The sequence below is a fragment of the Stigmatopora argus genome, chromosome 10, assembly GCF_051989625.1.
Source record: "Stigmatopora argus isolate UIUO_Sarg chromosome 10, RoL_Sarg_1.0, whole genome shotgun sequence".
In the NCBI taxonomy this organism is placed as follows: Eukaryota; Metazoa; Chordata; class Actinopteri; order Syngnathiformes; family Syngnathidae; genus Stigmatopora; species Stigmatopora argus.
The window spans coordinates 16,456,733-16,469,366 of record NC_135396.1 but is presented as its reverse complement, the minus strand read 5'-3'; the positions used below and the strand labels follow the sequence as shown (position 1 = coordinate 16,469,366).

At 43.0% G+C, this 12,634-nt stretch overlaps 1 protein-coding gene across 4 annotated transcripts in view; it reads right to left on the bottom strand.

The window, feature by feature from the left end:
• Positions 1-732: 732 nt before the first annotated feature.
• cep164 (centrosomal protein 164) overlaps positions 733-12,634 on the bottom strand; it is a 61,361-nt gene continuing 49,459 nt past the window's right edge. For 2 of the 4 annotated variants that reach the window (XM_077612026.1, XM_077612030.1), the window contains 6 exons: positions 11,982-12,126; positions 6,944-7,046; positions 6,522-6,845; positions 6,380-6,446; positions 6,194-6,325; positions 733-4,879 (listed from right to left, as the gene is read on the bottom strand). In XM_077612026.1, coding sequence (XP_077468152.1) covers positions 4,783-4,879; positions 6,194-6,325; positions 6,380-6,446; positions 6,522-6,845; positions 6,944-7,046; positions 11,982-12,126 — 868 coding nt within the window. In that variant the 3' untranslated portion in view covers positions 733-4,782. The remainder of the gene's footprint in view (positions 4,880-6,193; positions 6,326-6,379; positions 6,447-6,521; positions 6,846-6,943; positions 7,047-11,981; positions 12,127-12,634) is intronic. The other 2 variants (XM_077612028.1, XM_077612027.1) reach the window with 2 other exon arrangements.

The window sequence follows — 12,634 nt, the reverse complement described above, 5'->3', positions numbered from 1 at the left end:
ACATCAATGATGACAAAATGAATTAGGCAAACAATAAGTAAAAAATACTAAAGTTTCTTAAACATTTCTCTCCCAATTGACAAATTGATACTAGAAAAAATGAAAGCTTTCTTTTTGAGTCCTTGCACAGTAAATGAGGATTTGTTATAAGCTTTACTTAGGGCTATTCTTCATCAATGGTTTTAACTAGGACACGAGAGGAGGATGTTCTATAAGCCGTTTCATACCAATGAGTGGTATCTTACACACAACTGCTGACAAAAAAATGCCGTGTAGGAGGATACTATGAAAGCCTATTAATTTAGAAAAAATAGAAAACTAACATTATTCTTCGTGAGGAAATACATTCCTTCTGAATCACATCTCACTGAGGCATTTAGGGAAGATGAATAAAATGAGAAGAAAAGTGAGTAGGCGATAGAACAAACATGAGAAGTATTAAAGGCCGTGGCAAAATAAGCAAAAATGTGATTCAGGCTACATTTCCATCATTTTTTGCAGAGGGCGCATTCAGAAATTTGATCTTAGGTCCTTACTTGACCCTGTAGGCACGTAAACTTCTCTGGTGCTGTTTGGTGTTGAAAATTCCATATATTGATTTAGTTAATTGCAAATCACAAAGCATGTGTATTTTGGAATTTGCTAGACCTGTCATGTTACGTCTTTGGCGACGCCGTGCGTGGAAACATAGAGTGGCCCCAAATGCAGGGAAGAAGGCAATGGACAAGGATGGAGTGCTCAAACAAAACTTTAATTATTTAGGCAGGAGGGGTTTCACGAAACTTAACGACTTAGAAATCAAATAAAATCAAACCTGACGTGGAACGACATAGGGCAAAAAGGAACTTGGAACATCTAACCTGGAAACGTGTAAACACAGCAGGCGATCCGACATTGAAGTGACAAACACAACGGGCTTAAATAGACAAAATAGACTAATTGTCAATCACACACAGCTGGTCAACAAGAGGAAAGGGTAGCCAGGAGGGACTTTTCGCACCGGTGAATCGTAATATAACATAAACAAATTTAAATGAACTTGGATTACGATGCAGACACACTCAAAAATAAATTTAATCTAACCCTAAACTTAATTCTAATTTTGTTTTACATTTTTATACCTTCTCCTGGCCGGGTTGGCTGTTTGCCTCCCTTCCACCCTCACTTTCACTATCTGGCTGTTTGCTGTTGTATTTATTCCCTTCAAAATATTCCAAAAATGATGCACACAAATGTCCTAACAATAGGACAAAGCACGACCACTTGCCAACGAGAAGTAGTCTTGAATTAGCGGTCGCTCCGCCAACGGGAGCCAACAGGCTAAGGGGGGGGGGGGGGGAAACTGAAAAAATGCAGACATTACAAAGAGGGAGTTGCGACCAGAGACATTACACTAGGGAGTTGCGACCAGAGACATTACACGAGGGAGTTGCGACCAGAGACATTACACGAGGGCGTTGCGACCAGAGACATTACACGAGGGCGTTGCGACCAGAGACATTACACGAGGGAGTTGCAGGGAGAGAGCCAGTGCCTCTGATGTTCTTATGAGCAGCCAATGAGAAGTAATATATACTCCTCGTATTAGCAATCGCTCCGGCATTAGCGCTGAGTGACGGAAAAAAACACTGAAAAAAATACAACGCTCCCCCCAGTGCCCGTAGATATGTTATACACGAAAGAGATGCAGCAAAAAAGACGCTACAATGATAAACAGCCTCTCATGTCTTGGCCACCTGGCTTTCTCGTATCTCGAAATTTTGTCCACCATCTACGAATTCCGGTGCCTAGGAAGGGCAAAGAGCACCATAAAAGATAATACACATCCCGGCTCCCACCTTTTCAACCTGTTACCCTCTGGCAGGCGCTACAGGACCGTAACAGCCAAGACAAACAGACTCAAGGACAGTTTCTTCCCAAGTGCCGTCACCATAATCAACCCGAGTTCTGCAGCTAGGAGGATCTAATCAAGACGTACTGCTAACCACTTAAGTCACTGTACCTACTTATTCAAGTTGACTACTTATCTATGTTGACTACTACTTAGCTATTGATTATTTATCTGATTGTTTGTTTGTTGTAATTGACTACTGTTGACCACTACTTATTTATTTCCTACTTATTTATTGATGATTTACTATTATTATTATCTATTGATTATTTATCTGATTGTTTTGTTGTTATTTGTGAACTTCCCTACTTATTTATGTTGTTGACTACTTGTTTATTATTTGTTTATTGGTTATTGTTATTATTTATAGACTATTTTGTCTGTTTGTTTGTTGTTGTTATTGTGCACTTCGTGATGAGGCTTTAAATCACATTATACATACGTATAATGTCAATAAAAGCATTAAATTCATTTCCCAATTTAATAGATCTGCTCCTAATCGTCTGTCACATTGTTACACTAACTAGTCAGATTACACAGGGAGGTGAAATGACTAATTAGTGCCAATTTCGGGCTAATTTTGAGATCTTCACGTGTGGTGTGTACTCGCTCTTGTTGGCAGCATTTCACACATTCATTGCTGTTATTTTGAAAATACAATAAATTTGTAATCATCCAAGCTCTACAGTGGCTACATTAGTGTCATTTCTTTGGTGTTGTCCCATGAAAAGGCATAATATTTTTTTTCAGGAAAAAAGGGTGTAATCACTTAATATATACATTTTATATATAAATTGCCTTGTGACTACCCAAAAACTATTTTAATAGAGAAAATTGTATTGTTGTGGGTAGAATCCTTGAGTTTGATATTACAATTTTTCTTTCCTCACTAAATGCTGGTAATAAATAAATGAGTGCCCTAGAATAAATGCGGCAAGTCATTCATTCATTCTCTCAACCGCTTCCTCACAAGCGTTGTGGGGGGTGCTAAAGCCTATCCCAGCTGACTTTGGGCTTAAGGTGGCCAGCCGATCGCAGAGCACAAGGAGACGGACAACCATTCAGACTCGCAATCATACCTCGGGGCAATTTAGAGTGTCCAATCAGCCTACCATGCATGTTTTTGGAATGTGGGAGGAAACCGGAGTACCCGGAGGAAACCCATGCAGGCCCTGGGAGAACATGCAAACTCCACACAGGTGGACCGACCTGGATTTGAACCCAGGACCCCAGAGCTGTGAGGCCGACGCAATAACCACTTAAGCCGCCGGCGACAAAACAAGTGCACACCAAAATGTGGAGAACATGAAGGCTGAAGGAAGTGATCTTTGTTTTTGAAAAATTTTACCTAAAAGAAATATTTGATGAAAAAGGTGTTTCACGGCCAAATACAGCCATGTAGCAAGGTAAAACATCGTGGTTGTTGTTTACTTTGCCACTTAACCATCACCGCCTGCCAAGACCGGACCAGGGGCTTGAAGATAAAGAAAGCCATTCGACCAAGAGAGCTTCCCTTGCGTTCCCCGATCTACTAACTGAAGTAGGAAAAGGCAGCAATATAATGAGCCAATTTCCTCAGAAGTCTTAACTCAGGTGGATTCATTTATTTTCTGAACCACATAAACTCACAAGGGTTGCAGGGGGTGCTGAAGCCTATTCCAGCTAACTTTGGGCACCAGATGGAGGACACTAAATTGGTGGCCAGCCAATTGCAGGGAACAAGGTGAGAGACAACCATTCACGCTCACACTCATATCTAGGGGCAATTTAGAGTGCTCAACTAGCCTACCATGTTTTTTGGGATGTGGGAAGAAATCAGAAAACCCAGGGAAAAACACAGAAGCCCAGGGAGAACATGTAAACTGCACACAGTGCTGACCGATCCGGGATCTAACCCTCAACCCCAGAACTGTAAGGCCGACGCGCTTACCCCTCGGTCGCAGGGCTGCTTCAGTTGGATGATGTACATTGTAAAAGAGAGCGATAAGGGGTGCAGATAATATTGAGGTGTTAAGTATTCAGAGCATGCTGCTCCATCATATACATTCAAAGTAATACACTGTATCCTATTTTTCGTAATCTAAAACGTTATAGCGCAAGAAATGGGTTGCATAAAAATGCAAGGCAATTTACAAAAATATGAGACAAAAGCAAATTTTTCAATGTAGTAGTCCAATAATGGACTTTCGCCAATAGCATTTTATGATTTTACTCAACTGATTTTTTTTTCAGTGCACCGTTTTAAATTTTGAAGTCTTCCTGTAAAAAAAGCAAAATATACTCAATTTTGTTCTTAAACAACGGCTTATTTTCTAAACATACAGCGGTACAATAGAAAAAGACAAATAGACAGACTTCTGATTTTGGGTGAAAAAATATTTAGTTTTACAGAAACCATTGGCACAGAAAGAGCTATCAAAATATTCAGAAGACAACACAGAAAACAAGCTACAGCATCGCTAAGGTAATACAATGCGAGCTCTTGTGTAGAGCCAGCAAAAACACGTTGCTATTAGGTCATTATTCCATTACGATTTTTGTTTGAATAAAGAGAAGGAAACTGGAAATTATTCCTTAAAGCCCATGTCCAGCACAGGTTTTTGCATCAAATACAAACCAAATCAAATAATGACTCAGGTTGAAAAACGAACAGTCACAACTTTAGCTAGGTCCTCTCCTGGATAAACTCAAAACTGAATCCTACATGCCACACACAAAAATTAGGTTTCAAAGATAGACCTTGATGAAGGATGTGAGCCCTTCATATAGCACCACGATTAAAAGTCACAGTATAAACAAATAATTTGCACAACTGATTTTCTACTGTAATATCTAAGAAGCATTAGTGTATGCTGTCATTTGTTCTCCCAAATCCTCAGAGCCTTGGAACATCAGTAATGGTAGACTCTGATTCGGTCCTTGTCATCGAGGCCAAGCTGGACGAGGTTGCTTTGGGAGGAAGATGCCTGAAAGCGAGTGAACAAAGGTCTGAGGCAATCAATTAAGGACACATACTACAATTGGGCACTAAAGGCTTGTGTTGATAACTTACATCAGCGGTGTATGGACTTTTTGTACAGTTGGCAGCATAAGTGTTCCCTTTCTTAGCCATATTGAAAACTTGCACCTTCCCAACAATTGTCATGATTCTCTGTTGCCATTTAGGCGTAATAATGTGAATATCAGAAATTGTACTCAGTTATCCAATTTACTAGAAGAAACATTTACTTACTTAGTTTGTGCCCAACAGGGAATGTGCATATTCAAAGCATTGTGGTATTAGTTAGTCTTTGTTAAATCAACAAACAACTGACTAACCAGCAACAGCCACTGACGGTGGGTTTAGTGTTATGGGTGGGTCGAAACGCATGTAAAAATTTGTGGCGGCAAATTGTGACTTTTGAACCAGCTAGGTTAAAAAAAAATCCCGCCAAAAATGTAGACAAAAAAAGTTTCTGGCTATAACTAAGCCTGTGCCCACGTTTTCAACACATTATATCACATTCATTTCTAATTAGCGGCTGTGTACGAGTGATTAGCGCGTCTGCCTCACGGTTCGATCCCTGGTCCAAACCTTTGGAGTTTGCATGGGTTTTCTCCAGTTTCCACCCACATCCCAAATGCTTGCTATGTTGGTTTAACACTAAATTGCCCCTAGATCCGATTGTATGCATGAATGCTTATCCGTCTCCTTGTGCCCTGTGATTGGCTGGCCACCAATTCAGGGTGTTCCCTGCCTCGTGACCATAGCTGGCTGGAATAGGGTCCAGTACCCCAACGACCCCTATGAGGATAACCGGTACAGAAATGGATCGATTAAAAATTGAAAACGGATACAACGTCAATACTGATAAAGTATGTGCGGTTTAATAAAGAAACAGTGACGGACATTCAACATTATGAAATGTGTGCACGGCACATGTGGTTGATCCACAATTACATCTATTATTTAGCAAGTATTATGTTGCTTTCAGCTACATTTAATCACTCAAAAGGGTATATTAATCTGACAGAACACCCGTTTCAGTTTCTTGAAATTTTTATTTTTAAAATGTTCTTGATTGTCCGCAGGTATTTTTGTGGTCGTTTTTATATAGAATACGGAAAGGCCCAAACAGTTGACGACACAGGTAGATTGAACCACCTGCTTCATCAAATCTTGCTCCAAACGTGCCAACCAATCGAACAACATGTAAAATACTGTGTTGAGACAAGTCCTACCTACCATGATGTAAACAAAGTGTATAGAGTCAATTAGGAGGTGTTCACTGCGTGTGCACGAATCTGCGAAAAAAAAGATACATGCTGGGGTCTTTCTTTCGCATCTCCAGCCACTTCTTGTTGCTATCAATCAGTTTCTGCAGTCTTCGGCCATCCAATTTTACGGACTTTTGAACATGCAGGCTATGGATGGACACAATTTTCTGATGATATCTGGAAGAAGCAAACTCCAGAAAATATTATAATTTAAATGAATGGATCACTTACCTAGCTGGAGTATAGGATGCATGTGATGTGTATGTCCTTGGGGAGGTAGTGTTGAGTGCTGCTGCTTCTAAAGAACAAACAACATGTGGCAGTCTCAAGAAGGATCACCAGCTCAAACAAGTGATGTAGAATGGCTATGTACCTGGAAAGATCTCTCGCCATCTGCGTTGTGTGACATCTTCAGAAATATTCAGTCCACTAGCGACCGAGTTGTCTGGGTAAGAGGTTCCGAGGCGGTCAGTCGCAGGTGGATCAGGTTGGCCTAAAGGCGCTCGGCCTGGGGTTGGTGAAGCGCTTGCGGCAGCAGAGGAATGAGGCAAGTTTGTGGAAAAAGCTGGGTGGGAATTGTTGCTCTGCTTATGTGCTAATGATCCCAGAGCACCCAAAACAGTGTTGAGCTGGCCTGAGATCTGCTGTTGGGATACTGCTAACTCCTGGACTTTGGCCAAAAACATAACACTGCCTACTAATTGAGTGGCGTGGTAAGAGAAAACACAAGCAATTAAACATGTAAATAAGATACTTTTCATTCAATTATATTGGGTAAAGACCCTTGACTGTCACCTGTCTCATTGGCTGTGTCAACAGTGCTACTAAGGTCTGAATCTGTCAGATCAAAGGTGACCTTTCTTTCTCCAGTCAATATCGATGCACCTTGAAGTAAGGACTATAAAGGAAATACAAAAATACAGATTGCTAAAGAAAGTATCCAAATTTCAATGTGTTAAAAATTGTGAGTCACTTAATAAGGAATCATAGCATTTTTTTATGAGGATAACATTGTCTCGTTTGAACTGCGACATCCCAATTTTTTTTCTTTCCAGGTTGTGGCGCCTGCACGAGTCGAGGTCAGAAGCTTTCTCTACTTGTGCACTCTTTTCATGTGTTTTGCGTGTCTTGTCGCAAGTTGTTGGTCAAACACGGACTTTAAATTCAGCTATAACCGTTTAGACGTATTAAACATCGGTTACCAGCAGCAAATTCAGGTTTCTAGCAACTTTCACTGAGAACACAGCATACCGGAGGAGATCGCGACACTAGAGGCCCCTAGGTTTGTTATCGGGTCTGGTCAGCGAAAGAGAAGGTGTCGAGAAAGAAAACAGAAGCGAGGCTGTCGAGCGGGCTGTGGTGTAAGCTCAAGAAACAACCACTCAAACCTCTGCTGCCTAGCATATTCCTCTCCAACGTCAGCTCCATTGTAAACAAAATGAACGATTTGGAATTAGAGCTCGCTGCTAATCGCTACATTCGCGAATGTTCCATGCTAATAATCAGAGACATGGCTTCACGCACGAATACCCGATGCTATGGTGCAGTTAGCAGGCCGCACGCTACTTAGATCAGACAGGACGTGCGGCAGAGGAAAAGAGAGAGGTGATGGGCTTTGCATTTATGTGAATGAGGGATGGTGTAACAATAGTACTGTTCTGGTTAGACACTGTTCCCCAGATATAGAATTCACGTCTGAGATGCAGATCCTTCTTTCTGCCAAAAGAGATAGCAGTTGTTATCATCACTGCTGTCTACATCCCACCGGATGCCAAGGTAAGTATCACTCTCTCCCTAGTAATGGACACAATAAACAATCAACAGAATGCCTACCCAAGTCCCTCGCACAAAATTGCAGGAAATTTTATTCAGGCAAATCTCAAAACTGTTCTGCCGAAATTTTACCAGCAAGTGAAATGTCCAACAACAGAGGGTACTCGGATGATTCGCCTAAAGACATTTCGCCAACGGACGTTTGACGGACGGACAGGTCGCCGAATGGACGTTCCACCGAACGGTGTTTCGCCGAACGGAGGTTTCACCGAAACGGGATTCGCGCGCTCGCCCCGCCCCCGGATCGTGTGTGTACAAGTTTTTCAACCTCGGCCCGCGGGCCATATACGGCCCCCGCCGCCGGCGTTGTCCAAATTATAGTAAAAATCAATGATTCATTTCCCTTTGCCGCTCATCACTCTCAATTTATTAGTCTACCGTCAATGGCATGTCAGCCCGAGATTAAGCACTCTTGGGCGGGCAGATGTAGCAGAATCGAGCCGTGAAATGACAGCAATCGGGTCAAATCCATCCTAAAACAGCATTAAATGATTAAATACAAATACTGGAGCTCTTTGGGCATTAGAACCGAGCCCAGGGAAGTGAATTCCTCGGTAAAATGTCGCGATAATCTCGCGATAAGGCAAAAAAAACGTCTATATACGTCCATTCGCCAAACGGCTCAAAATGTTTTAATGATTAAATACAAATACTAGTATTGTATATACAAATACTAGTATTTGTATTTAATCATTAAACGCTGTTTTCGGCTGGATTTGACCGAATTTGAGAGCATTTTGAGCCGTTTGGCGAATGGCCCTGTTCTTAAAATGGCCGACAAGCGACGATGTCTAGCTCCGTTGCCTCACAACGCGCATCGGAAATCTAGTGTGTATACACGATACCTATGGGAATACCAAGCAAAAAAAAAGAAGGAAGACGACGAAGAATATGTGAATTTCCTTTGTCTTCTTTTAAATAAAATACTAGTATAAAATACAATACTAGTATTGTATATAAAAATACTAGTCTTTATATTTAATCATTAAACGCTGTTTTCGGCTGGATTTGACCGAATTTGAGAGTATTTTGACCTGTTTGACGAATGGACGTATATAGACGTTTTTTGCCTTATCGCGACATTTTACCGAGGAATTCACTTCCCTGGGCTCGGTTCTAATGTCCAAAGAGCTCCAGTATTTGTATTTAATCATTAAATGCTGTTTTAGGATGGATTTGACCCGATTGCTGTCATTTCACGGCTCGGTTCTGCTACATCTGCCCGCCCAAGAGTGCTTAATCTCGGGCTGACATGCCCGCCCAAGAGTGCTTATTCCCGGGCTGCCATTGACGGTAGACTAATAAATTGAGAGTGATGAGCGGCAAAGGGAAATGAATCATTGATTTTTACTATGATTTGGACAACGCCGGTGGCGGGGGCCGTATATGGCCCGTGGGCCGAGGTTGAAAAACTTGTACACACACGATCCGGGGGCGGGGCGAGCGCGCGAATCCCGTTTCGGCGAAACCTCTGTTCGGCCGAACCTCCGTTCGGCTGAATGATCGTTCGGTGGAACGTCCATTCGGCGACCTGTCCGTCTGTCAAACGTCCGTCGGCGAAACGTCTTTAGGTGAATCATCCGGCCACGACAACAGAGGATAAAACTTTGGATCATGTTTACTCGAACATCAAAGGTGCATACAGAGCCATACCACGCTCACACTTGGGACAGTCAGATCACGCGTCTTTGCTCTTGGCCCCAGCTTACACTCCCTTTAGCTGAATATCAAAGCCACAAACGCGAACCGTTATAACATGGCCTGACTCCAAGACTGCTTCAAACAGACACTGTGGGAAACCTTCAACCATGAGGACCTGGGAACCTTCACAAACATAGTACTGTCTTACATCAAGTACTTCATGTCTACGGTAACTGTGGAGAAGACCATCCAAGTGTACCCAAACCAGAAGTGGATGACCAGCCGGGTCCAATAACTCCTCCGGCACGAGATGCAGCCTTCAGATCCAGCGACAGGGAACTCTACAGCGCAGCTCGTGCCAACCTGAAGAGAGGCATTAAGGTTGCCAAAGCAGACTACAAGAGGAAGATTGAAGGGCACCTTGATGACTCCCGAACAATGTGGCAGAGCATACGAACCCTCACTAACTACAGGGCCCGAGCTGCGACTCCTCCTGACTCAGATGCGGCACTGCCAGAGAACCTAAACAACTTTTTTGCCCGCTTTCAGTCCCAAACCCATCACCCAGTCACACCACCTCAACCTCTAGTACAGTGGTTCTTAACCTAGGTTCTATCGAACCCCAGGGGTTTGGTGAGTCAGTCTCAGGGGTTCGGTGGAGCCTCTGGTCAAGATACATCGACTCATCATGTCTATTCACAATAACATTCCCCGGTTGACCATCACTGGCTGCGGATGATTACGTGACATTGCTTGGCCAATCAGTGCTGCGAGGAATTTATATACAGTAATACCTCGACATACGAGTGCCCCGACATACAAGTAATTTGAGATAAGAGTACAATTTCGGGCAAATATTTATCTTGAGATACGAGACACATTTTGAAATACGAACAAACAGCGGACGCGAGAGGCTGCTCATAAGAACATCATGCACTGTCTCTCTCCCCGCAACTCCCCCGTGTAATGTCTCTCTCGTCGCAACTCCCTTGTGTAGTGTCTCTCTGGTCGCAACTCCCTCGTGTAATGTCTCTCTGGTCGCAACTCCCTCGTGTAATGTCTCTCTGGTCGCAACTCCCTCGTGTAATGTCTCTACGAGCACTGGGCGAAGTATTGCATTTTTAGCCAGTGCGAATGGCGGAGCGATCGCTAATACGAGAGGAGTATATACTACTTCTCGTTGGCAAGTGGTCGTGCGTTATCCTATTGTGAGGACATTTGCGTGCATCATTTTTGGAATATTTTGAAGGGAGGACAAAAGCAAACAACCCTCGATAGGTTGCATCTGAAAGTCAGGGTGGAGGCGGGGCAAATAGAGCCAAAATCTAAAACAAAATTAGAATTAAGTTTAGTGTAAGGTTAGATTAAACTTATATTTGAGTGTGTCTGCATCGTAGTCCAAGTTCATTAAAATGTGTTTGTTATTTTACGTTAGTTTATGCCGTGTTCTACCCGGGCCTGCATGAGTTTCCTCCGGGTACTCCGTTTTCCTCCCACATTCCAAAAACATGCATGGTAGACTAATTCGACACTCTAAATTGCCCCCAGGTATGGTTGTGAGTGTGCATGGTTGTCCATCTCTTTGTGCCCTGCGATCGGCTAGCCACTGATTCATGGTGTCCCCCGCCTCTGGCCTGGAGACAGCTGGGATTGGAAAATCAGATAAGATAAGACTAAAGTAGGGTTCGGTGAATGCGCATATGAAACTAGTGGGGTTCGGTGAATGTGCATATGAAACTGGTGGGGTTCGGTGAAAGCGCATATGAAACAGGTGGGGTTCAGTAGCTCCAACAAGGTTAAGAACCACTGCTCTAGTACATCCCACACCAAGCTCAGGAAGAAACTTCACCCCACTCACTGTGGAGGTAGTGGATGTGAGACGTGTGCTCTGTGCAGTAAACCCCGTCTCCAAAACCGGGGAACTCATCCTAGACTACCGACGGAACAAGACTGCTCCGCCCCTCTGTATATCAACGGCAAATGTGTGGAGTCCATATCTCTGCCGATCTCACTTGGGCGGAAAACACCACAGCAGTCGTCAAGAGGGCGCAGCAGAGGCTAGATTACCTGAGAATACTCAGGAAGGAGCAACTAAACACCAACCTGCTTGTGACCTTCTACCAGCCTGCCATTGAGAGCATGCTGACCTACGCTGTGTCAGCGTGGCACTCAAGCTGCACAGAAGCCGACAGGAAAAGACTGCCTTACTTGCTCTTTTCTGTGATTAAAACCATTTCCACCATTAACAATTTTCTGCAGCTCTGGAAAACCCATTATCTTCTTGCAAAACAAAGGAAATGCAATGCTATCTCATTATATATGGTATATTCAGTCTTGCAACAAAATGGTGCAAAATTACCTTTCCTTCAAGGTTGGATGGCTGTGCGGAGTTGACCTGAGTCAGGTGCAAAGTTTGTCTCTGCGGTAGTCTGTTGCTCTCTTGCTCCAGGGAGAGTTTGGTCTTTTGGGTCGAGGCACTTTGTGAGGTATTCAATCCGCAAAATCTGAGCAGACAGTAGTGACAACATTTATTAATCATGTAAAAAGCTCTGAATGAAGATTCTTTAGGTGACCAAAGAAACACACACATACATACGGGTGGGCAAATAAGTATTTAGTCAACCACCAATTATGCAAGTTCTCCTACTTGAAAAGATTAGAGAGGCCTGTAGAGTGGGGGAGACTTTTTGAACCGGTGAATCGTAATATAACAAACAAATTTAAATTAACTTGGATTACGATGCAGACACACTCAAAAATAAATTTAATCTAACCTTACACTAAACTTAATTCTAATTTTGTTTTACATTTATATACCATTCTTCCGGCCAAGTTGGCTCTGTTTGCCCCCCCTCCACCCTCACGTTCGCTATCGATGGGCTGTTTCCTGTTGTATTCCCTCTCACAATAGGATAACGCACGACCACTTGCCAACGAGAAGTAGTCTTGAATTAGCGGTTGCTCCGCCAACGGGATCTAACAGACTAAAGGGGGGGACCACTGAAAAAATGC